Raw genomic sequence first — 26,897 nt, 5'->3', positions numbered from 1 at the left:
GATTCACAGAGGTAGTGAAAGAGGAAAAAAACAGAGGGTTGGTGTGACAGAGGGGAATCCTAGGGATGGGATGAAATGGAGGCAGATGAGCTGCTTTTGTGACGGGAGCAGCCAAAAGAAGAAGAAAGAGAGACGGTATGGTATTGCTCCCACAAATCCCAAAGTTTTGTACATGACCTCCAACTCAGCCATGAAAAGCAGGGAAATCTGCAGCATAATAAAATCAGTGAATGTCTGTGTAAACTCATCTTATAAACATCATAAGAAAACCGAACTGCCCAATGCTCAAGTAGGTCTACGTAGTTTCTGTGTTTAGTTTGTTTCTCATGCGTCCTCAGATCTGCTCTGACACTTTGTTAGAAATGCAGATCCAAAACAGATCCATGAATATCTCATTTGTAAAGATAAAGATAGTCAAGGATTTATGTTATTGCATTGTTTTATAGAGATATACAATGTCATGCAAGTAGCTACTCAGATCAGCTAGCCAAGATGTTGGAAGTTAGAAAACTGATGAAGATTTACTGTCAATTGTACAATTACCAGTGAATGATCCAGTACATGCACATGTATCTCATTGTCACATTAGTATGATATACAACGTAATCCAAAAACAACATTACCTGGAGCAGTGATGCAGCAATGACATGACACTTGTGTTATTAAGTCAAAGAACATGTTATTCTTTCAGATATCAAGGGATAGTGCATAAAAATAGTTTAAATACTCTTTTAATTAATTGCCTCGCTTAAAACATCAGAGGAAACAGCAGACTTTTATTTCCATGGCAAAAACAGTCTTTTACTCGTTTGGCACGTTTGACACATATCCAGGAACACCTCTTGTTGCTCGAACGTGTCTACTTGGCACTGAGATCCACCACCAGGTGCTGGTAGGCTAGGGTGTTGCCTTTGAAGCTGGCGGCAAGCAGGATATCCTTGTTGTCCACGGACACCAAATTGAACCCCCTTGGGGCTCTCATGTTGAGCTCTTGGAAGGGCTGAAAGCGCTGAGTGAGGTCATCCCACAGGTATACCCTGGAGAAGGAGAAATCGCTTCCAAGAATGAGGTACTGGCGAAGGCCCACGATGAAAGGGTACACTGCCATTGAGCCCCTGGAGGGGAGAGTCTGGATTTCCACAAAACGCTGCCCTTCCCAGCGGAGGATCTTGGAGTCACCGATGAAGCGTGTTAGACAGAGGTAAAGAACTTTCCTCACCCAGAAGTGCTTAACCATCTGTACATCGGCCAGCTCTGTGATCTGCGAGTGGAAAGCAAACTGTTTTTGGCTTCGGTTCCACTGGTAAACCACCGGTGGTTGAGAGGCGCTGGAGAGGATGAGATGAGGCTTTCCCCCAACGTCAAGGAACTCGACGTGGGTGTCTCGATGCCAGGGATGGAGGGACTGGTGGGAGTAGAAACCGTTGCTGTACCACCGATAAATGCTAGTGGAGCCCGCCTTGGAGCTGTCTGCTACCACAAAGTACCATTCGCCGTCCAGCTGGAAGGTCTCCACAAAGTTGGGCTTCCTTACTCGACTGGTGTCAATGTCTTGGATCTTTACAAAGCGCTGCGGGTCCTCTTCCCACCTGTGTTAGCAGAAATGCTGTCAGTGCATTCCCAAAACTTTAAACAATTAGCTCAAAAAGTTAGATGAGTGGTTCACTGACTCTTTTATCACATCTTTGATAAAGGTAAGAGCAGCAGGTCAGCTTAGCCTTGCAGAAAAGCTGCAAAGCATCAGTAATTTTAGGCTATGAGGTGAAAATATTTCGATAAAACCTTGTGTGACTGGTTGCTTCATCTGGCAGCAGATCACAGATCTGACGAGTCTGTTTTACATTATAAAGGTAAAAATACACCTGCCAAGCAGTATTTATTTTTCAAACAAACTGCAGCTTGTACTGCTGAACGCTCACTGTAACTGACAGCTTACTGCTAACACGACTGCTTCTTGCCACAAGCCACTAACCGCAGCCTTAGCTAGGGTGCAGTGTGGCTATTGAGAGGTGGGTCAGCTGTTTGCTCCTCTTGGCAAGTGTTGCGGACTGCAGAGTCTAATGAATGGAGCCTGAGCTACTCCATTTGCACTCTGAACTTGGTCAAGCTTCATCCTTGTACCTACCTCTCAGAAATCTTTTTCACTTGTGTGAAGGCTTTCTGCCAGAAAGGCTTTGCAAAGACAGGAGAGGTAGTACATAAAGAGACAAACGTGCCCACATTAGAATGACATAATAGTGGATAAATGGCAAATGCGGGTTTGAATTCCACAGTAAACCTAAATTTAGTGTTGATTTTTTTTTCAAAAGATCTGTGTTTCAGTTTTCAGACACAGTTTAAGAACCAAAAGTACTTGGATAAGTTTAGGCAACAAAACTATTGGTTAGGGTTAAGAAAGAATCATTGTTTGGGCTAAAACAGACCCCATTCACACTCTTAACCAAGTGTCAGAAAAACCTGGCATAAAGTTCTAAAGACAATATTGACCTGTGTGTGTGGATCTGTGGCGTTCCTGCACTATTTAAAGCTCCACTGATTCTCCCTGTTTCCCTGTATTTACTCAAGCTTCAAATTTACCCAGCAGATATTAGAGTGGAGTTACTCTCTCAAAAATAAAGGGAAATAAAGCACTATGTACTTAGCTGCTCATATTTAATATACTGGAGACATTTTACAGGTCACCAGTGGTATGTGAGAAATAACTAACAAATCTTACTTGTATATGTGAGATCCACCGAAAAGTTGAGCCACGACCATGTAAAGTGTGTTGTTAATCACCACGGGTTTGCAGTACACGGCGGAACGAGCTTCAAGAGAGACACACGGAAGTCAAAAAACATCAGGACCCGTTCCTTAACACAGCGCTGTACACACTCATATGCCTTCATCCTCAGCAACTTACAGGTAATGTTGTGAAACCTCCTGAAAACCATTTCCACGTGATCCCATATATACAGGGTGCAGAACCCCGAATCAGGCTGAGCAAAGGCCACAAACTGATCTCCATTGAACTCATAGGACTCAACTGACACAGAGTGGAAAGGGAAGGTTTCGTACACTGCAAAATCTGTAGGAGGAGAAACCAGAGGCAGCGTCATGGCCAGAGACATAAGAGAAGTCTAAGTAGTCAGTCAGGAGTTCAGTCTTAGTAGTCTAATAAAAGATTAAGGTTAAACCTGCACTGATGCAGTTGAAGTCTCGTGGTGTAAGGTCGCGGATTCTGCGTCCTTGGAATTCAAAGGGGCTGGCGCAGTAGATGGCGGGAACAGAAGTGTTGGTCTTCTCCATCCAGTCTACAAGCCACTTGATTTTACAGTCACAGCGGAAAGAGTTCCCACGCAGGTCTCTAAGTAGCAGGTGGGGATCAGGGAAAACATGTGAAGTTCAGTCTTGAAAGCTCAAACTTAAATCTTTCAGCAAAGAGTGCAAATCAAACAGTTCATTTTTTAAAAACACGTGTGTTTCAAACAAGAACCGAAATAGAAACAAAGCTCATGCTCCAGTCAGACAGCTCTGTGGACCATTTGGCTGGAGTGTGGCGCTCCACTGAGGCCTTGGGGGAATCTGAGCAAACCACTGTTCATAGTGACAGACTGTAGGGTCAAAGCACTCGAGATGTTGAGGCGGATTTCAGTGTGGGCGCACTTACAGATCTGTGAGGATGTCTAGATGTTTGAAGAGATCTCTGGGCAGCTGCTGCAGGTTGTTGTTTGAGAGAGAGCTGAAAAAACAGTTGTCATCGTGTCGTGATTTGTAGTAAGCAGTTGGCTGCGTTAGTTGCATAAATGCATAGATTATTAGCTCGGTCGTGTTGCTTAGTAACAGGTTCTTTATTGGAAAGCGTTACCAGAAAAGTACTCACAGATGAGTCAGAGATTTGAGTCCTCTGAAGGTATGCTTCGAGAGAGCCTGGATGTCGTTGTTCTCAATGAACCTGAGGAGGGAACAAATTATTCATATGTCACACAGTGATGTTAAACTCTGAAATTCAGCCATTCGTCATTGGACGGAGGCTGTAGCAGCAGCAGGGTTTTCAGGGATTAGTCAATTTTTTTCAAGGGCTGACTTTTTCTTTTGTGTTGTATTTTTTGTATTGGATGTATTCTTATTGAATGGTCCTTGTATTAACTGCAAGGAATTGAAACACTAAATGTTAAAAAATATATTTCCGTCTTAGCTTTATCTGATTAAAACCCACAGTCTTACAGAGAGCTCTGTGTTCAGCATCATTTGATCCTGTTCTGTCTTTGTCTATTGATATCCGAGGACATGCTGTACATCATATGCAGACTCTCTGGCTGGATATGATATTATTACTTTATTAGAATTCACAGCGGGTAGCGATGGTACTGGCACTGATGCAGGCCAGCAGCCTGAGGCATAGCCATCATGGAAAGCTGCACACCCCAGAGCATCAGCTAACGACTCTCTAAAGCTCATCGATTCACAGATGGCATATTCAGCTTGATCACACTGCAGAAGCAAAACACTTGCTGTCGCGGGCAAATTTATTTTCTGGTTTACTTTTGGCATTCTTTGCAATACTGCGGAATTCTGTGCAGATTACTGTTATGCACTTCACTGAGAAATAAGATGCCCTCTATGGAGGACCGTTACTGACTAAATGAATATATTTGGGATTGAATTAGTTAATTATTGTATAACATTGAAACTGCTTCTGTATTTATTTAGCTATATATTTTTTTCCATTGACTTTTATCCATCAAATTATTATCTAAAAGTAATTTGTTTACGTAGCTACTTAAGTACTATTTTCACATTGCCTTTTTATTTCCCCAAAACTGTTAATAAAACGTATTTCTGTGTTTTATTTTTACACTTTTGCTTTGCTATCTAAAGAGAAAAATGAATTCTTTAATCAAAGTGTGAAAATAAATATGGAAATGAATACAAATATAAAGAAATATAGACACAAACTGAAACAAACCTGCTAATGTCTCCTACATTTTATGTTGGGTTTTTAAAATTATTTATTTATTTGTTAGTTTTGCCGTTGTGGTCCTCCATATAAAAGACTTACTTTATAGACATAGTTTAATGAATCCCTGACAGCTCCAATGAAATAATTATTTTTAAACATAATGTAACAGTAGCACAGTAAGATTCAGTTTATTAGTTTGGAAAATATGTTATTTCTATTTAAAAAATACAGCGCTGTGCAAAACTCCTCATTTCTTTATGTTTTACCAAGAAATGGGAGGGGCAGCGATTTATTGAAATGGGCAAACATAAAAGAAATATGGAAATGGAGTATATAAGGAAAACACAATATATATTTATACAATGAAAAATCAATATTTGGTATGATAATAGTTCTCCAGGCTTCTTGAAAGACATTCAAAGTTCTTCTTTGGATGTTTGCTGCCTTTTGTTCTGATCTCTGTCACCATGATCCCATGCTGATTCAATAAGGTTGAGGTTCAGTGGTGGCCAATCCATGACCGATACTGTTGCAGTATCTTTTACCTGTCCAGGTATGTTTTCACTGCATTGGAAGTGTCATATTTTGAAATTAATTCTTTTCTGAACTGTCTGCTATGACTGGAAACACACAGTGTTATGACTGACACAGGGACCAGTCAGGAAAGTAGAATATAGAAAGGTTTGTGAGAAAAAGGAGGTCTGAGAGATTTTGGGATACCAACTGACTGTGAGCTTTGAAAGTAATGAGCAAAATATTTTTTTTCGCTTAGTTCAATGGCAATCCATTAAATTTAGACTTAGTGATGATCTGTTCTGCAGAGTTGTGTACCATTTGGAGCTGATGAATGAGTTTTTTAAGTAGACCGACGAGAATGGCATTAAAAATAATCCAAAGAAAAAGGCGTAGTCTGGAAATGTCACACAGGTGGAAGAAGGCTGACAGTAAATAATCACTGAGGTGGGCAGCAAACGAGAGAGTATTGTCCAAGATGAATCCAAGACTTTTGACACTTGTACAAGTGTGGACCCAACAACTATCTATAGAGACAACAAAAGGGTAGATTTTTGAAAGAGATTACTTTGAGCCAATAAGGATAACTTCACTTTTATTGCCATTTAGTTTGACCTGATTGATTGCCATCCAAGTGGTGATGGCTTATAGGCAGGTGGTGGGGATAAAAGGGGGAACGTATGTGTTGGGTTTTTGGAAACATAAAGTTGTGTTTCATCAGCATAGAAATAAAACTGTATTCCAAAATTAGAAATAATAAATTATAAATAAATTCTGAATAAATTCTGAAAGTATTACAAATTATGAGTCCCAGCATCTCTGAGGGACACCATGTGTGAATGAGGCTGATAGAGAGCCTTGAACAAACTGTTTCCTGTTAGAAAAGTAGGATGTGAACCATTGTAGTCCTGTGTCCTGGATTCCAATGCTGGCAGTCATTCTAACAGAGGATGGAGAATTATATCAAAATTGGGACTGAATGTCAAGGAGGATGAGGATGATGAGAAGCATGGGATCTAATCCAAAAAAGAGGTCACCAGTGATTTTAACAAGAGCTGTTTGAGGTTATTGAATATAAGGTTATTCCATTTGTCTCATCCAAGCTGAGTAATTTGTTGATTAGGCAGTATCTGTAAGTATTGAGCCAATCTACATGCACAGGCAATTCAATTTTCTTAGACAGCCTTTTGAGTCATCCCACAGGTTTAGGCTGGCAGAGCTCAGAGGTTGATCATGAAGAAGACTCTGACAGTGCGGGTTTTAAATAGATCCAGCGAGTTGAATGCACAGGTTAAACTGTAATCATAGTCATTTACCAAAGCAGCAGCAGAAATAAAGGGTGAGGAAATAATTAAACTGGTGAGTGTGGTGAGATTAATGCTTTTGAGGGGGAAGTGTCATGTTTCTGTTGAGATTTTTTAGAGGCAAAATATTGTCACAGAGGGTAAGCTTTGATCTGAGATGGGAAACTCCACAGCATTAAAATGAAAAGGTGTGACCCCAGAACGGCAGACTAAATCGAGCATATAGCCCTTAATGTGGGCAGGAAGATGAACACATTTTCAAACAGATCTAACAAAGATTGAAGCTATCCAGGGTGAAAATAAAATCTTGTCCAGAAGCATCAATAGCTTTATTAAGATTAATATTAAAATTATATCTGTGAGTAACTACATATAGGTCAGCAAAATTGTTTAGTGAGTTTGGTAATAAAACACTAAACAAAGAAAACAAAATATTTCAGGTACAAGGACTGAACTGAAAATGAGAGAAAAAGCAGCCAATGTCCAAAAAAAACAAAGAAACTTTCAAAAGACTTTCAGAAAGCCTGGAGAACTATTGATCAAGACAACTTTGGGAAATCAAAAGAAAATCTGGACGCAAAATATACAGAAATGAGGGGTGACTGGAGATTTTTGCTCTGTACTATACAAACTCTTGTTTTAAAACAAAAACCAAAGATACCATTTTTGTTATCAGTGCATATAAGACAGTAAACTGAAATATGATACTACAATGAATTTTATTGCTTTAAAGACTAAATTAATAAAATAAAAGTAATTTGCAAATGAGGAAAGTGAGACACTCACAGGTACTGCAGGTGAGCCAGACCAGCAAAAGCATCATCAGCTATAGTAGTGAAGGTGTTGGAATTCAAGAGTCTGCGCAAAGAAGGAAAAGTTAAATCACCTTACTGTTAGAGTTCTACATGTCCAACAACAGAAGACACAAAGCAGCTGGTTGCCATTTAAAGTGTTAAAAAAAAACAACCAAAAAAAGCCAATGTCCTGCTATCCTAAAACGATTTGTCACAATTTCAGTGTGTAAATCTCAATGCAAGGCAAATGTTTTGAACAATAACACATTAGGACTATAAGGAGACGCACAAATGCAGATGTGCACACGAGCGCCTTACTTATGATTGCATCTGAGGACATAAAGGCCCTTTTGTTTAGAAGAGCACAAGTGAAGGGAGTCAGTCATTGGCAATGACACTGATACAGAGCCACTTAACCCTTATTACTTGCGCTGTCACCACTGTTTTCAATAACCATTCATTTCTAGTACAGTGGCTCAAGTCCTTTCATTGTCCCTGCTAAACAAAAGATGCCCGCGTGCTGTATGAAAGCGTACCTGTGTGACAAAGCGCCGTGACAGCGTGTGTGCGTTTTATAAAGGGGGTAATAGCTGTACACTGGTTGCTTGAGAGCTTGTGAGTCAAAAGTTTGCAATGTTGTGCAGTTTTAAGGGTGTAGCGTGGTCAGGCAACTCACAGGAACTGCAGCAAGTGAAGGTGTGAGAAGGCTCCCTCAGGGATCGTAGTGAAGGCTGCGTTCACCATTGTCCTGTGTAGACAAACAACAGCAGATGTCATCAGATGTGTCACACGCCATGTTTGTGTCTAAGGGTTGAAAACACCAGATTTTTAATATTTCTTTGTCATTTTATAAGCCTGTCATCTTTGCCTGTCATGTGCTTGCAGCTTGAATTGCAGTCGTGGCTGCATCATTCGATAGGCCAACAGAACTTTACTTTTTTCTCTTACTAAATGAGGGCACCACCACCAGCCCGTGCTCTTCAATTCCCTTGACCCAACAGTCAAACACCAGTGATGGGGGTTAACATCATCAGCGCCTTGTAACCTTTTCGGTGAAACATAACCTTGCCCCAGTCAAGCTTTCACTCCTCATTATTTGTGCTCCATTTACCGAGCAGCTCTCTGTGCCCTCTTCAAGATTAAATCTCTCAGAGGAGAAGCAGGTCTCCTGCAGTGAGAGAGGGGAGCTATTGTTAGTATTCCTCCCTGGAGCTTGATAGGATTTTTACTGCCATGCTCCCTCAACTAAGTTTACCATGCCTTCGCCGTAAAGGGACATTATTGTCACTGTTACATAATACTGCCAATGCAGAGGCAAGCTGCATTGTGAAAACATCAGCAGGAGACGCACCTTTGTTCACTTTAAAGTAACTAAAAGGCAAGCGAGGGGTTTTTCATGCATCATTACATAACGCAGGGTGACATCAGTGATGTAGCCGTCGGTGCCAGCCTGCAGACTGCCGAGATTTCACACAGGTTAAGATAAAGATGCTTCTGCTGAGCGAGAGGGAAACATATAAACAGAGAACTCACAGAGAGATGATTCCAGGGGGGAAACTCTTGGGGATAGCCTTGGTATCCACACAGAAGGCACTGTCTTTGGTGCAGGAACAGGTTGCAGGGCAGCGGGGTATCTTTGGGGCTCTCCTGCTGTCTGACTGCCCCGGCAGGCAGAGAAACAGACACAGAACCGACAAGCAGGCTAGCCTCACCCATCTTGGTCCGATTTCCAGCATCGTTGGTCGGGAGGAAAGGGGAGCTGTCTGAGTGAGCTTCTTCTTAAAGTTTTAGATCAGTAGCAAGTGGCGTGTTTGAGAGGCGGTGGTCAGCCTGCCTACAACACAAGCGCACAAAAGACAGAGAAAGAGAGAGAGAGAGATAAGATGGGATGTGGGTGAGAGAGGAAAGGAAGGTAGAAAGGAGGGCGAATAAGGGTAAGCCTGTGTATCCTCGGTGGGCGTGGGTGCTCTGCAGCCTCCCTGGATCTGTGCAGTCTTTTTCTGTGTCCCTGTCAGGAGCTGCTGCCAGGATGCACACTGCAGGAATGATGAGCGAGGCTGCTTTCTCTCCACCAGGACCTGTTTGCAGTGCCGCTGACAGTGAATTATTTACTATTACGCATGCAGAAAACCTCTAAAACAGCGGCAGCAGCAGGGAGAGACGGGATAAAGATGAGAGGGTCTTGTAGAAGACGTCTCATCAGGTGCAGAATCCTGTCAAGCTTCTGCAGTCAGGAGAGCAGACAAGGAGGCATCAAAGACACAGGCAATATGTGCGTGCATGACTTCATGTGTCAGTGGTTGTATGTGTGGGAGGGTGTTTTTATTCTGTCTGCTTCTAAACAGCAGCCAGTGCTGAGATTTCTCTTATTTTGAAGGTATTAAAATAAACATGACTCAAAAAGAAGGAAGAAAAAAGTGAGAAGGAGAATATGAATGCTACCCAATATACAGAAGTGTATTATTATGTTATGAAATAATCTGAAATGAGTTTCTCAATCTCGGCAGTCAAATGTGTAAGTAAACAGGAAAAAGTGTAATCAGTAACAACAATGGCTGAAAAACAAACCCTTGTTTTTTGTGTGTTATTGCTACAGATTGTTTATATGGTGATACACGTTGCTTTAATATATTCAAATACATAATGCAGGTAATGGGGATCAGAATAAACAAATGTGCAATTACAAATATAAGAAAAGTGTACTATTTATTTGTGTTGACACAACTAAAACCACTGTCTACACAGCAATTACCCTAAAAGTAAGTTCCATCACCTAATTTTTTAGGTGAGCTTTAGATGTTCAAAAAAGCGTTTTCAATTAAATAATAAATTGAAATCTTGATTGCTTAAATGTTGTAAAACACATGCTGCTAAATGCAATAAAATGCACAATTGGAGCTGTAAGAGTCTCTCTTTGTGCCTTTCTACAAAAACAAATATTTTTTTCTCTAGAATATTTTCATTTTGTTTATCAAAAGAAGTAGCAACAGGATTATGAAGATAATCATCTAATATCTGATAAACATCAGATTGCCAGCGTGAATTAGACGCAATCCCTGTCAAACTCAGTACTGCCTCCAGACACCAGGTGGTGCTGTTGTCAATAAAATGTACAGCATGTTTAGGGCTGTCAGCTGCACTGTGGCCAAGTAGCTGGTGGCAGGGGCTGCAACCTCAGTGCCAGGCATTACCAGCTTTCCTGCACAACGACTCTGTTGTCACAAGTGCAGAGACCCTGCGACGTGCTGTCTGTCCAGGTCTCAGCACATTGTTCCCAACCCAGACGCACAGCATGTGGTTTTAATCATCTGATTCAAAGCAGCAGCTCTTTGTACTTTTTTTTTTAAGTAGAGGGTAACTCTTAACAGACACATGTAACCAAAAGTGTGATTTTGCTTTTGTTTTTTCAGTCCCATATTCTCTTCTGATTTACTGTGTGAAACACAATCAAACCCATTACTTGATGTCCAAAAGCAGAAAATACCAAAAAATGTCTGAATGGGGCATATATTTGTTTTGCCTTGGGACAGTCTGATTCATATCTATGAGCAGCTTCTAAAGAGTGTAGTGTTTTTGAAAATCTTCAAACTCGTGAAGCTGCAGCAACAGCTTTCGAGAAGCAGTTACAAAGTTGGGTGGTGTCTCTTTTGTGCCTCATCCAGTTTAGGAATGCCATTTCCTGTACATTAGCTATTTTTATTGTTTATTTTCTTTTGTACTCCATGTGGCGTGTTTGCACTTGTCTCATTTTTTTTGTGCTAACTGTATTTGTAGATTTATGCAAGTTATGCCAAGTCAGGAGCAGTTAAGTCCTTGCAGAGCTCCACCCAATCCGAAACCTCCGGTGGGAACCAGCATAATTGCATGGCATAAAGAAGGGAGCATGAAACAGCAGCTGGAAACCCTAACATGGCCCATGCGGAGGAATCTGAAATGCCGCTGAGCTTAATCCACAAAATTCTCCCCATACAAGTGTACTTAGTAAATCATAGGTCTCGGTTTTAAATACTGTTTTGGAAAAATGTGCTGTGTGAATTCAGTCGATCATGACATCAGAGCATGCATGATTTCAGTGTCTTAAACAATGAACCCTTAAAAAATTAAACACTGAATTGCTTTGTTTGCCAAGACATAGATGAGAAGTCTTCCAGTCAGCTTTAGTCATGATGTGAGTGTACCCACAGCAGGCTTTTAGTTCGGCTTAGAACAAAGTATCACTCAGTTTTAGAAGTGCATCAAAGTGGCACCGAGCTTACAATCTACAGTACTGTGCAAAAAAAAATGTCGCCCCTCATTTCTTTATATTTTGCTTTGAGAAGTGATGTTGAGCAATAGTTCTCCAGGTGTACTGCAAAGTTGATCTTTGGATATTGGCTGCTTTTTCACTCATTGTCAGTCCAGTCCTTGTATCTGACCCTTTCTCAAAGGAATCTTTTTTGTTTGTCAAGCCACTTAACACTGACCTGTGGCTCAATCAAGCATTTAAAAAAGGCACCTAAATCAAGGGATTGGCAAAGAAGCTAATTTAAATTGTATCTTTGTTGTTAGCAGACTAAATTATTTATTCCAAATTCTTTAGTTTAATCCATGAAAAAAATGCCAAAGATAACACAGTCTGACAGCTTTAAAATATTATTTTCTTATCAACAAGATTACTCACGAGGACATATTAGCCAGAAACGTGGCTCGGGATTTTAGGGTGGAGTGCAGTGTGTTTTTAAAACATTCAAATTGTCAGCAGTATTTACAGAGGAGGTCAGGGGAGAGGTACAGCAGTGTCTACAGCCATATGTAAAACACAGTGGAGGCTCTGTCATAGTTTGTGCAGTCAGATTTTGATTAACCATGTAGTACCAATAAGTGTCAGATTGGCAGTGGTTTCATCCTTCAGCATGCTAATCATCCCAACATACTGCTAATGCAGGAAAAGCATACCTATAGAAAAATACACACACGTATTATTGAAGCAGTGTGGCTGTGTTGAAGAATAACTGTGGTCATACCTAATATTGACTTTCAAGCTTATTAGAACTTTGCAAACTCTGTTTTTTCACATATATACTGTATACATACATGGAAATCCGTGTATGTTTGCATGTTTCAGTAAACTGCCGCACCTACTTCCTATTTCCCTAGCAAAATATAAAGAAACGAGGGGTGGGTCAAGAGTGTTACACAGCACTGTGAATCTCAACAAGAAGCAAATAATACTACAGCTTTTGTGTGTGTGTCATCATTTGTTTAATATCACATCTCTACCCATTTTTAGCCCTCCTTTTGGTCTCTGCCTATTCCAGAGGAATATATCCCTGTCTGCTTGTTTCTGGCTGTGATTAAAGCAGTTCAAATGAAGCTGTGCATAACATTTGTGGCCTATATAGCAAACACTGAGCAAAAACTGTCTATAAAACACTATTAAACAGAAAAAAGTTGCACACTGTCGCATCATTTTCACTTTTAATTCTTCATAGTTTTGTTTCAATTAGTTAGTTATAGCCAGCAGAAATAAATAATTTGATATTTTTTCTCATAAGACGAGTAGAACATGAATAATCCAAGGCTTATTCTGTAACTGCATTAACAGCCCCGAGGATAAACTTCGAGGACTGTGCTTCTACAGGCAGTGCACCCTTAGCACATCTCTCAGTCAGGAATTATATGGAATTAACAGCTGTGCCTTTTGAACTGCTTTGTTTCATATCAGCCCTTCGGGCAATCAAGGAAAGTTCAGCCAAGTTACCACTCACTCTGAGAGCTCAACATTAAGAGGAACACTTGCTGAGTTTGGCAAAAATTAGTCATTGAACATTACAAGTGTTCTCGTCTGCCAAACTCTCACCATCCCATTATATCCTCTGCTGTCTGGCACGAAGGTGTTCTAAAATCCAGACTTTTCACCTCTTCTCCCCAAAGCCCTGCCTTACCGGGAATCAACCCTATTTGGACAACTGGAACTTTACGTCACAACTTGAACAGCGTCCCCGTTCTCCTCCGTTTCAAACCCACATCCCATTCTGATTATGTGCCAAGCAGCCTGAAAAGACCTCTCTGTCACTCTGTTTCAATTTCTGTTTGGTTTTCATGGTTTGGCATGGTGACTGTTCAGGAAAAGGCAAAGAGAAAAAAAACTGAGTAGGAGGAGAGGTGAAATTTGCTTCACCTCAGTTCTTTTCAGGGAAAATCAGAGCCGCTCCAGGCAGCGGATTCACAAAACTGTCAAGGCTTCAGTCAAACGTGCGCACACGCAGACACGGCGCAGCGTGTGCACTTCCTCTGGAATTCTTTACACGAGTTGATTAACAGAGATAGACAAGGGCACAAATAAACAGGGGATTCTGAGGCATTAAATCATTAACTTCATCTTCAGGTGTCTCCATGAGGCCGTCGGCCGATTCATGCCAGTAACTGAGTTGGCTGAATTTGAGGACAAGCTGACGTCAGGCCTGGTGAGTCAGGAGCCATTGATGCATTCACACGTGACCAAAAATTCAATAAGTTAGTAAGTGTCTGTCACAACAGGCCACACGAATATATCACGTTTGAACCTGTCTTCGACGGCCAATCGCAGAGTCGCAAACATGCCAGTAAAACTGATAATCATTTTATATAAGACAATAAAGCTAGAGCTCTCAGTCAGGTGTTACTACTCCAACTAAGCCAGTGAAATGGAAAGCAAGGGACAGAGCACAAGCAGGCTGGATACTTTCAAGGTTTCCTCCCAAACTGTGCCAAGAAAACAACCATTCCAAATTGCTCTAATTCCTTGCCCTGCTATCTCTAAGTGAGGCACAGTCGCTGGAAGGTATGTCAGCCCATCTCATCCTAGGCTCAATTCAATTAAAGAGAGTACAAAGACATATGGCTCAGGGGCAAGTGATATGATTAGAGTCTTCTGTACGAGGACGCCGCAGCTTTGATTCATACCCTCTTTCATTTGGTCACTCACAGTGTGAGTGTGTGTGTGTGTGTGTGTGTGTGTGTGTGTGTGTGTGTGTGTGTGGGGGGGGGGGTATTTGGTGCTGAAACAACTAAGCTCTCCCAGGTGGACCCGTAAAAGGCTTGCTGAGCTAACCTCCTACAATCAGCTCGTCATGTTGTCATTGTCTTCTCACTGGAAACCGGCTGCAGACAAGAAAATGCTACATATTTTTCAGTTTATCATCAGTCTGTCATATTGAGACCTTGAGCGTCAGGAAAATCCTCTTAAACTCAAGACTGTGCTACTGTCTTGGTTTCCATTCCTCACAATGCAGAGGAGCAACTGTACCCCGTACCCCCGCCCTTCGAGCGGAGCTGCCATAAAAGACAAGCGATACGCCTCTTGGGACAGGGATGTGTCGGAGGAATGCGTGTGCAGGTATCCTGCCGCCTGTGGGGACTGTGGAGGAAGACCCGGCACGCCAGTTGATCTCGCTTGATAAAGGCCCTGACAGGCCCAGATTATATGTCTCAGCCTGGAGGAGGTGTCTGTGTCTCATTCCTGTGCTGAAGAAAGTCGATCTGGTGGGAAAGAGGCGGGACCATGCCTGTAGGCGTCAGTTTTTCTATGGACGCCAACACACACACACACACCTTGTCAGGCAGGCACCACTGCCACTACCCCCTCTCCACCCCTCTGCAAGCTTAACACCAAACAAACACACTCACCCATCTCATTTACCTGACCACACCTGTGCCTCAAGACGCCATGAATATTCTTTGGACAAATCATGACAGACATACAAAAGACTGCATTTTGTTTGTTTGTTTTCAGTTTTTTTTAATGCAGGCTTTATTTGGTAAAGTATACACTATGACTAAAGTCACTCAAATCATAGTGACTTTAACGCTTACACTTGAAAAACTACTAATAATGCTTCCCAGCTTTCTGTCACATAGTGCAGGCATACCTGGTACTTACACTCAAAAAAGTGAAATTTGGTGGTTATTGCATTTACAAGACTCTAACATGTAATTTAAACACAATGAATTTATGTTTCTAAGGTGAACGTAATAAAATCATATAGGATCTACATGAAATTTACCAACTTAGCACCTCTTAAATTTATTCTTGTTGATATGACATGATAAAATCTAACAAGAGTGGTTAGCTGCCTTAAAGACTTGCGATGTGAGATTCTAAACAACAAGAGGCAGGAAAGCACATGGTTTGCTTCGTGGTCATCTTGGAAAGGTAAGAGTGAATCTATCTTCATCCATCTTGATGAAAATACTTTTTGCACAAAGGTATCATTAGTTTGTCGATTCTTTTCAGTTCTATTTATTCACATTTGTTTTTTTGTTTTTAAAAAACAACAACAAATATCTGTTCGTTTATGCCATTCTAGCTAGCTAACACGTTATTGGAAGAATATAGCACAATGTCATGCTAGCATGATAGCCTAATATGAAAGACTTAGCTACTCCAAATATAGATATTGTTTATAACTTAACCTCTGCACATAAGCTAGTTTGGCTCTACCACAGAGACTGTTGTGATAAATTTACATTTTACGTGTGGGTTGTTGAAATTTGTAAGTTTGTAAGTTGCAACTGATGGACAGTGGTTTATTTAACAATTTATGTGTTTTTAGTACACTGAGGAGGAAAGACAAAACATGAACAGATATGTTTTCCTGTTTTTTAATTTTTTTGAAATTAAATATTTTTCTACTTAATAAACTTGCAGACTTGCAGTTCCCTCCTGTAAAGATAATAAATGTTTAATCTTATCAGGTGGTGAAAGGTCTGGAGAGCTGGCAGGCCAGTTCATCAAATTCAAGGTGAGCTAATATTTTTCTTAAAAATGATCACATTCCCATGTTATGTCACTTACAAATGTATTCATTTGTAAGTGACATGTAGTTTTGAGACCAAGAAAACATTGCATTCTGATTTTATGTACACATCATCTAAACTTTCTTGAATTGGGGGTATGGCTTGATTAAATTAATACACAAAGTAAAAAACAATATTAAAATGACAGACTTGTCTAAAATGCATAAATACTATTTGAAAAGATTAAGACTGTAAAACAATAGCCTCTGTATTTCTCACAAATTCCTGGTAATTCAACTAAAAGTTCTTTAATCCCACTGCTAGGTCGTTGAGATGGATTTCCGTATATATTTGTTTTTTTCCCCCTCTGTGTATAAAGACTGATGCTGTTGAAATCAGAAGAGAATACATCGCCAAAGGTCTTTGCGTGTACCTGAATGAAGATCCTGAGAAGCTGGTGAAGGATTACCTGGTATGTTAACTTGCCTGTATCCTTAACTAAGGAGACGATCAAAGATAAGCTTGAACTACATACAAAAAGTTTCAGGGGATGGGGTTTTCCTGTAAATTACCGGTGGCTGTAAAAAATGACCTTTTAAAATAGGAAAAGTAAGAGCTTTATGTTTCTCACTGGATACTACACGCACCATTCTTGAGTGTTTTATACTAACCTTATTATAATATCATTATAATAACCTCATTCATACACACATTCATACAAGATTTTTATGTAACATTTACACTTCAATGGATGTATCAGGAGCAACTTGGGGTTCAGTATGTTACCCATTGATAGTTTTAGTATCAGATTAGAGAAGCCAGGGATTAAACCAGTAGACAACTTGCTCTATCTCCTGTGCCACAGTCACCCCTATCACAAGATTTTGAAAGACAGGACATTGTTGAGGTATTGAATGAACTTCTCTTGAGTCAGGAAAAATATCGGGCAGTCATTTTTGATTACATTTACATTATTATAAAGCTTGAATGAATAAAGCTTTTAGGTATTTTACATTAATGTAAAACAGATATGTACTTTTAAAACGGTTTGCAATGGATATTAGTGAGAAATCCTTATCTTTTTTTTTTGTTTGTTTTATTGTTACAGGAAGTTGATAAAAGCATCGCCACTGCCATAGCAGAGACAGTCTTTAGCATCTGTGTCTTTCGATCAGAGGGTGCGGAGCCTGGCGATGACCCTCAGGATGTTATCATTGTTCTAGAGGGGGTGGAAGTGATGGGTGAGTTGGGCAATGTAGTTTTTGCAGTGACAATGTTGCTTGGTCTGGTCTATTCACTGAACCTGAGCTACCCTCTGGAACTCAGGTACACCTTTGAGGTCCTGCAGAAGATTCTTATGGAATTAGATGCACACGAACTATACGTTATGTGAAATTTGCTATAAATTCAATAAATTGGAGAAAACAAAAAGATGTGTATGACAAATTTTTAGATGTAATAGTGAAATCTATGTTAACCAGACTCTAGACTTTGTTAAATGCTCCAAAAAATTACTCTTTAAATTAACTTAAAATAATCATGGAAAGAATTTCCATGTGCTTAAATTGCTTTCTATTAGCATTAAAGACTTGTGTTGGAATAACTTAATTTGTATGAGTTGGTTCAACTCAATTAACTTAAGCTGGGACCAAATTTAGTAAATTAGTTGGAGAAAACCTACTGAATTGAGTTGGAACAAAACTCTTCAAGTTGGATCAACACTATTGAAATATATTGGATCAAAATGCAGTAAATACGTTGATTCATCAATCTTTAATTAAGTTGGTCCAACATGAGTGCATTAAGTTGGAGTAACAGAATTGCATAGTGCTAAAATAAAGCAATTTAATCACGTGGAAATTCTTTCCATGATTTTTTTATGTTCATTTGAAGAGTTATTTTTTTGAGTGTACAACATTCTCTCTCCTTACCTTTAAAACCCTGCGCTCATCCACTTGTTGCCATTAGTCTTGTTGTGATCCTCTGCACCTACATTTAAGTACCAGTAACAACCGCCAAGGACTAAGTAAGTACCCGATCCATACATCAAAGTGATACTGTAAATCACCGGCATTATTATAAAGTGCTGTAGCCCACACACGGAGCACTTTATAACTGCTTTGAAAAATGGGCTAACAGGAGACTGGTTTTATTTTACAGCCTGTGTGCAGTTAAAAATAATATCAGGAAGCTGTTAAAAATAGATGAAATATATAGATATAGTAAAAACACTGTAGCAGATCCTAAATGAATACTGTCAGTGTTTTACATTTTTTGTTTAAATACAGTGTGTTGCTGTCATTTTACATGCAGCAGTGTGTATGTTGGGTCATTTATGTAAACAATGCTGGTTCAAAAGGTCAGACTGGAAATTGCAGGAAAGTGCTGTTATAGGCGTATTTCTCCAGAGTTATCAGGACATTTAGATACTTAAAGAGCAGGAGGCAACAGACCTACAATCACCAGACACTTTAGTGCTAGTGCTGGGTTGGACTGTCTTTTGCCTCCAGAGCTGTCTTAATTCTTTGTGGCAAAAATTCAACATTGAGCTGGAAACATTCCTCAGAGATTTCCCACAGTTGCTGCAGGTTTGCTGGCTGCACATCCATGATGCAAATCTTCCTTTCCACCACATCCCAAAGGTGCTAGTATTTCAAATAGTCTTAATCTGGGTTTGAAAGGACGTTTCACAGTTTTAGGATACACATTCAATATTCTGATGCTCTGTTTGAGCTTCAGCAGGCTGTCTTGATGTGTTTGCATGCCTAAATGCACCGAAATGCTGTACATGGCGAATTAGAGGACTGTGTTAACAAGCAGTTAAATGGGTGTACCTGTTCAGACTGTAAAATATCCACATATGATAAATACCAGCTATGAAATACATATCATCATTCTCACTTCATTTACATATAAAACATCTCTATGCTGTGTCTTTCTGTGTATATGGTACCATTTGTACATAGTACAAATCATTAAGCCATTTTATTGACATTTGAAAACTTTCCAGCATTTTTTTTTTGTTCTAACTTATTTTTCTTATTATATTATTATTTTTATCATTTCCTTCTCTGTCCATCTATCAATCCATTCATCCATTTAGCCAACATTTAAGTATTTCAAGTGTAACAGTATTTAAATAATAACTGACGCTATTAAAAAGCCCTGTCTGAATATTATCCCAGTTTTCCTTCTTTTTTAGTACTAGTAGGAATGCTTAGTTACTAAATGAAAAGTCAAAACACAAAAACAGCCTTTAGACATTCTCCCTGTGTTTATTATACCAGATGAGAAATAGTTTTTTAATGATACCTTGCAGTACATAATTATAACTGTAATTACCACATAGGAAACAGATACTTCCCCATGAACCTTTTTTTTCCTAATGTTTTTTATGATGTAGAGACAGAAAATAGTGAAACACGCAGTGAGTGACAGGGCGTGCCCTGGGCTCACCCCCGTCTGTCATGTCTGTCCCCGAGAGCGGCTGGGGCACCGGGGACCTGTCATAAAGACAAGTCTTCTCACAAACAGAGGCCCCAATCCTCCGTGGATACTGGAACATCAACAACCAAAGTGCACGGATGAGGACTCTGACTGTCATTTCTACTTGAGAAGGCCAGCAGAAGGCTTACGTGCTTTCACAATCTGTTGACAAAATATTTACATCAATATTAGATTTCTGATTCTGCAGAAAAAAGCAAACAACACCCGAAACCACAGCGGTCACATAAAGACCCAAAACAGCTGTACACCATCTTCACTATTGTTTCCAAGGGTGGGGAATCTGTCACAGCGAGCAAACAACAAGAAAATTTAAAATCCATGTCCATGTTGAAATCAATCTGTGGTGCTCTGGAGCTAAGCCTGTCTGCTGCGGTTACCCACACACTTAGTGCCTGAACTGTCTTAGCTCCTTTTTTTATGTACTTGGCATAAGGAGGAATGTCAGGACAAGAGACACGTCTCCTTCACCTTGCATATGGATGCTGGCCAGAATGATATTCATGAGTTCCAGTACTGTACTGCTCAACCCCTCTATCAGTCTTTTTTTTTTCGTGTGCATTGACAGCTCCCATAAATAATCAATTCATTTGAGAAGAACCTGATGTGTCACAGTCCCTTGTTTCCCAGAGGCTTAAGAAAGCAGAAACACACACATGCATCATCAGGGCCATGAGTCCCAGGACCCTCTTACCCAACCCTGCAAAGCTGAGAAATGATCTGATCGACATGGCATCTCCTCTTCCGCAAAGGTGGCGGAGAGGTGAAGGGCAGGTCATCTGTCTCTGCTGAAGGGACATACAGGGTGGAGATTAATGGCGATGATCAGACTCCCCCCCCGCCCCCCCACTCCTGCTGATGATAATCCCGAGCTGGAATAAATCAAACCGTCTCTGGTAAACAAGAGCGCGGTGCAATTCATCTAACAGGCCACCAAGGGAATATGCGCAAAAGTCATCTTGCTTATATTACTGACTTTCAGAGAATGTATACAGTTTCAAGATGTGATGGCTATGTTCACAAAGGCCCACACATTATTGTGTCTGTATGCTGTTAACTGAAGTATTCAGCTAAGTAAAAGAAATGTAATGTTCCAAAGAGGTTCTGAGCAGACAGAGTCTGCAGTTTTTAAAAATGAATCAAATTTAAAGTTCACAGTTTTAAAAAGTTAGATTTACCTTATAAGGCTAATGGGTTAAATCTTGTTTTAGTTTAGTAACTCGACTAACACATGGCTAATGGGTGGTAGTGCTAATACTTGGCACTGACCAAGAAAACACCCCACTACACCACAACCACCAGCCTAAACCACTGATACGTGGCAGGATGGATCCATGATTTCATATCATTTAGGGTAAATTCTGACCCTAACATCCCCATCTTGCAGTAGAAATCAAGATTTATTCTAGCAGCCAATATTTTTTTGAATCTTCTATAGTACAATTCTGGTGAACCTGTGTGAAATGTAGCCGTAGCTGCCCGTTCTTACCAGACACCGTGTGGTCTTCTTCTGCTGTAGCCCACATGTTGTGTATTCAGAGATGCTCTTCTTCATACCTTGGCTGTATGTAGTGGTTATTTAAGCTACTGTTACCTTCCTATCACCTTGGAGCAGTCTGGCTATTCTCCTCTGACCTCATCAAAGCATTTTCTCCCAGAGTTGGGATATTTTCTCTTTTTCGGACCATCCTTTGTAAACCATAGAGATTGAGAGGTTGTGCAGGAAAAATTGGCTAAGGTGATGTAAGAGTCGCTTACATCACCTTTCTTCCTCATTCAAATGCTTTGTTTGAATTTTACCAGGTTGTCTTGACCTACGTGGCTAAATGCATCGAGTTGCTGTCATGTGATTGGCTAAACATTTGTGTTAATCAGTGACCGAGCAGGTATACCTAATGAGGAGGGCAGTTAGTGTAAATGAGTACTTAACCTGTTTTTGGAAGGACAGGATGTTTGCAGCAAAAAGTCTTCAAAATAAGCAGCTGGTGTAACTGGAGGCATTTCATCAGGCTGTCCAGAATTGTGCAACAGTGTTGCTGGAGTTTTAACATGCCAGTTCCAGCTGGGCAGTGCTCGGATGGTTTAAATTCCGGTATTCCCAAATCAGTTTGTATTGACCCCCCCAAATCAGTCCGCGAAGGCAAACACAGGATATAGCAAACCCCTTCTTCACTCATCTCAGAAGCCATTTAATTAGATGTTAGCTGTTATGACTGGAGAATGTGACACTAGCGGTAAACATCTTCCCGTGTGTCATTAGAGCAAAATATGGACACGCTCTAATGGCGATCGTAAATCACAGTCATCCGCTGAAGAGTTTAACTGTTGCTTTACCAGAGTATGGATGATTTACCAAAACTCTTCCTGTGCCATCTGTTAGAACGCGATAATGCCCTTCACCTAATGGCACCCCTGCTCCTTACTCAGCACCATTAGAAGGTTATAATGACAATCCTTGCACGTTCTTTATATTCTTAAATGCAGCTCTTCAGGATCACCTCAGCCACAGCACATGGATACAAGGACAGGTTTCCAGGAGTGAATGAAATTTGTCAGAAAAACAATGAGGTGTTTGAATCCTTGAAGTGGGCACAAGGATACTACCTCGTCACCAGGAAGATGAGGTGGTATCCTTGAAAGCCATCATAAATGGCAGCATTTCAGTTCAACTGTTAATAAGCATCTGAATAAAACTAATATAGATTTTTAATCCATTACCAAATAAACTGCTCTACATTTTTGCAGTAGCACAGTATTGCCATGGAGACTAACAGCAGTGACCCGAGCTGTAAGAGCAGGCTTTTAAAAAGGCTCGAATGAGCCGTGCCGTGCTGCCGATTTTAGCCTGTTGCATGGAGACTGCAATCCAGGTGATGCATCAGCCAGTGGCAGGAAGCCAGAGGAAGACACGGGCACCAAGGTTGGTGTGGCTGATGGATGGAAGACCAGCAACAGCACTTGCCAAGCCATTCACACCGCCATAAATAACATGTTTACTGCTGGCTGTGGGCTCTCTGCACTTTCCAACATTTCTTCTGATGTCAGCAGCGCATTATCATATCTAATCAGACCTTAGCAACCCGTGTTAACTGGGTGGGAGATTGAAGTAGCCATCGTTCCATCTCTGTAAACATAATTTACATCACCAGCATAAAAATGTTGATATTTATAGAGCACTTTATGGAGTAGAGTTCAACCACTGAAAGCACCGCTAGTTTGTTTATCAACAGCATTTTTATTTAATGTAATTCTTTTTTACGATGACATACGTGTTCTGCAACCCTTTTGTCAGAAGTTATATGGCAGCAAATGTAACCCCTGTTAAAACATTTACAGTAGGAAACAAGTTCATCACATGAGAAGGTACGCACGGTGGAAGTCCATGACTGAAGCAAACTGTTCTGATATTAACAAGCATGGCATACAACCAGAAATATTTACAGTTGTGACCATCCTTGAAGTTAAATGAAAAGACCATTCTCTCTCTCACACACACACACACACACACACACACACACACTCTATACTGGGGGGGGGGGGTTAACTCAGAGCTGTGACACAGTGAGCAAGAAAAATGGCCATGTAATTGTTATCAATTTTTAAAATACCCTCATGAAACAACTGCCCCTAAAGACTAAAGTCAAAAATGGATCAAGCAGAAGCATCCTTGTACAAAATAAAGTACGTCAATTATGGTAATAAAAATAAGAATACAGTGTAAATATATATTTGTATTCATAAATTCCTAACTGTATGTACAAGATGATAATGAGTGGTGCAGTGGACCACGGTGCTGCACATCTCTCTGTAGCATCTTCTCTGATTTGGTCTGAAAAGCAGAGTGCTGCCCTTCACCTCTGATCAAACACACATTGACAAACAAATAAACCCAAACATATAAAACCCCAACATAATCGGTCCCTCCTGCCCGACTTCAGAATGCCCAGAGTGATGAGAAAAGTCAGTCTCTTTTCTGGTGCTGTGAGCCAGTAATACAAAGTGCTCATGAACACAGTCACCAACAAGAAGTGGGAAATGGCTGCAATCTGCAGTTCATGTGATCCAAGCAAGTTCAACAAGGTGTCTCTGAACTCCCTCTCCGCAAAGCACCAGTGGGTTTAAAAAAAAAAAAAAAAAAAAAATTATTTCTTTTCTTTTTAGCTTCATCTCTGGGAATATGGGGAGGAGTCCAACCCCGTGAGGCAGGGAGTGGAGAAAGTGTCAGTGTTGGTCTGAAAGAACAGGAGGTATCAGCGTTTCTTGATGGCTGCCCCATTGGAGTGAGGAGGGAACTTGGGCAGGCATGGCTCCTCCACTCCGGCATCATGCGAGAAAACCGAGTCCTCTCCAGACGAGCAGGTGGAGCTCCGGGTGTCCGGGTAGCTGGGCGAATATTGGTCCAAAGGTACTGAAAGCTCCAAATACTCCTGCAGTAAGAGGGAGGAAAAAAATAAAAAAAAATTAAGCATTGCACTCCCCCCCCAGACATATCTGCTGCTTCTGTGCTTGCTGAGGGGAGGACCACTACTGACCTGGTTGGATGTCATAGCTAGAGCACGATCCAGGTCCTCTACTAGTTGTTTGAATGTGGGTCTCTGAGAAGGCACAGCATGCCAGCAATCCCTCATCATCATATACCTGTGGAAATCAGCAAAATATATACATTTTAAAAATGACACCGCTTGGTTTTATCGTTCTAGCCGTCTGTCATTTCTCCTTACATTCTTAAACTCCAAATCAGAGATTGAATTTTAAACCTTTAAGGACTGAAAATTCATTCAATTTAACTGAAACTCAGCTGCAGCTGACAGTCCATCGCAGCTGGACAACATGTTTTAGCTGGAGATAATTCAGTGTTTAAGAGTTTCATTTCACCAGCACAGCAAAAGAATAAATAAAAAGTCACAAAGCATCATTGCAATCGGCACGCCAGGATTTTTCCGATATACAAAAATGTGGGTAATGTAAATATAAATCCTAACTGTTTAAACCAAGCATGGAAAGTGTTAGAGGGTGTTTATTTTAAACATCATTTCCCACACAATTACACTACATTTGTGGATAAAAATAAAAACTGCAAAATGCACTTGGGCGACTGTGGCAGGTATAGTCGCTGTGAGAGAGACATGTTAAACACCCACCTTCCTGTACTAAAAGGCATTACTTATCAGTGGCTTTGACTTTTAAATGACAAAGCAAATTGGACAAAATGCAATGCAAACAACCCACAGTCCTCAGTCGCTACGCTACTGATACATGAATAACATTGATCAGATACAGCGTAGCTCAGATCCTTGTTACAGTTATGGGCTATAATCTGGAAGAAGGTAGTGATTTTTATAGTTTAGATTTATTAATTTAAAGAAAATAAAATAAATGTGCCATTTCACATTTCCCTGTTTGGTTTACCTTTTCAAATATGAAAATGCTAGAAAAGTCTGCAGAACATTCTGGTTTTCTGTGTGTGGTGATTCCTTACAGCTCATGTGTACATGTTGAAGGCTTGTCCATACGGTGACCTTCCTTCAGCAGCTTGAACAGCTCTTCCACTGGAACGCCAGGATATGGAGAGCCTCCTAGTGTGAAGATTTCCCAAAGTAGCACCCCAAATGACCAGCTGGAGGAGGAAATAGGTGGGGCCATTTTAGTTTTCTGCACAACTAAATGTTAACTTCACTTTCCATCAAGGTTGAATTAGCAGAGTATGGCACAAGATACTCACACATCACTTTGGTGTGTGTATATTCGGTCAAACAGAGCCTCTGGAGCCATCCACTTCACTGGCAAACGACCCTTTAGGAAACATTCACATATGAACCTTTTGTTTTTGTAAATGGCAAAGTAATGTGCATATAACATGAAACAAATAAGGCCACTCACATTGGTGGTCTTCTTATAATAGTCGATGTGGTGGATATCTCTTGCTAGGCCAAAGTCAGCTATTTTCATCACATTGTCATCAGTTACCAAAACATTGCGAGCTGCAAGGTCTCTGTGGATGCACTGCAATGATAAAAGTAGACAATAAATATTTTTAAATAGATTTATTCATTTCTGAAAAGGTGAGCATTAATAGTTGTGGTTACCTTTTTGGAAGCCAAATACTCCATGCCCCGGGCCACTTGGTAAGCAAAGGACACCAGATCTTTGATAGACACATTCTCCACAGGAACTTGGTCAGGGTTGTAGCAGTACTCCATACCCGGCGGGCGGCGAGCTCGTAGATACTCACGCAAGTTGCCCTTGGATGCATATTCAACTATCACATATAGAGGACCTAAAATGATTGGAAGAAATCCAAGCGCAAGTCAGATTTTATGCAGGGTCAGTTCATACAGCTTCCCTGTACAAGGAAACATAATCATTAAATTCATAAAACGATGCCATGCATTATTCAATTATAGATGAAGATTTCACAACAGAAATTATAGCGACACTAACGACAGCAAGGGCAGTAAGGACAATATAAACTACATGCGCAAGAGTGTGTATTTATAGCATGAGATAAGTTGAGTAAAATGAACAAAGAGCTTTGTGTAGCAGTGTGAAGGCAACAGAGCGATGTGCACAGCATGGTCATTAGAGACTAGTTTCCTTTAGTTTTTCGTCAGGGATGATTGGACAGAGATGACAGCAGCTGCGGTCGATTCAAACTGTGAGCTCGGAAGCTGGTGTCAGAATCATTTATGCATGCTTTTCTACACATCCCTCAGAGTAAGGTTCACAGCAACATTGTTATCTGAGGGGTGAGTGTGAGCAGAACAGGGCAGGTTGGCTGCAGCCCCCTAACTGGACCTACCATCCTGTGTGCAGGCTCCCAGCAGATTAATGATGTTCTTGTGCTTCCCAATGATCTTCATCATCTCCATCTCTGAAATAAGGTCTGACAAATCTTTCTCTGTTGCATCAGCTGTAAGATGAGGGAAATAAATTTCAATGATTAGTCCATGTTCTGTTTGCGAAAAGGCCAAAAAGGCCTCACAATAATCACCTTGCAAAGTATATACACCAACACTGGAGCTCGTAAGGAGTTGGCTGCCGCCTGTGAAACACTCCCTGGGGAAAAGCACTTAAAGTGCGAGA

General features: G+C 40.6%; 2 protein-coding genes and 1 long non-coding RNA gene across 5 annotated transcripts in view; 1 reads left to right on the top strand and 2 right to left on the bottom strand.

Annotated features, from left to right (window-relative positions):
• Positions 1-859: 859 nt before the first annotated feature.
• Positions 860-9,395, bottom strand: lgi3 (leucine-rich repeat LGI family, member 3; the record flags this gene model as incomplete). The annotated part of the gene is made up of 9 exons (XM_080895173.1): positions 9,087-9,395; positions 8,230-8,301; positions 7,546-7,617; positions 3,863-3,934; positions 3,650-3,721; positions 3,177-3,346; positions 2,903-3,067; positions 2,717-2,807; positions 860-1,589 (listed from the first exon to the last, which is right to left on the bottom strand). Exons 1-9 carry the CDS (start codon positions 9,287-9,289, stop codon positions 860-862), a joined length of 1,647 nt encoding a protein of 548 aa, XP_080751299.1. The 5' UTR covers positions 9,290-9,395.
• Positions 9,396-15,897: 6,502 nt separating this feature from the next.
• LOC308404903 lies at positions 15,898-18,468 on the top strand. The gene is made up of 3 exons (XR_013973235.1): positions 15,898-16,315; positions 16,690-16,782; positions 17,419-18,468. It is a non-coding gene; the product is annotated as an uncharacterized lncRNA (long non-coding RNA).
• Positions 18,469-23,029: 4,561 nt separating this feature from the next.
• The window catches only part of fgfr1a (fibroblast growth factor receptor 1a), a 28,806-nt gene continuing 24,938 nt past the window's right edge, over positions 23,030-26,897 (bottom strand). For all 3 annotated transcript variants that reach the window (XM_080893753.1, XM_080893754.1, XM_080893755.1), the window contains exons 13-19: positions 26,614-26,724; positions 25,901-26,091; positions 25,695-25,817; positions 25,537-25,607; positions 25,294-25,431; positions 24,347-24,452; positions 23,030-24,241 (exon numbers count right to left, since the gene is read on the bottom strand). In XM_080893753.1, coding sequence (XP_080749879.1) covers positions 24,065-24,241; positions 24,347-24,452; positions 25,294-25,431; positions 25,537-25,607; positions 25,695-25,817; positions 25,901-26,091; positions 26,614-26,724 — 917 coding nt within the window. In that variant the 3' untranslated portion in view covers positions 23,030-24,064. The remainder of the gene's footprint in view (positions 24,242-24,346; positions 24,453-25,293; positions 25,432-25,536; positions 25,608-25,694; positions 25,818-25,900; positions 26,092-26,613; positions 26,725-26,897) is intronic.

The sequence above is a fragment of the Rhamphochromis sp. 'chilingali' genome (assembly GCF_963969265.1).
Source record: "Rhamphochromis sp. 'chilingali' genome assembly, chromosome: 10".
Classification (NCBI taxonomy): domain Eukaryota; kingdom Metazoa; phylum Chordata; class Actinopteri; order Cichliformes; family Cichlidae; genus Rhamphochromis; species Rhamphochromis sp. 'chilingali'.
This window is presented reverse-complemented; position numbering and strand designations above follow the sequence as displayed.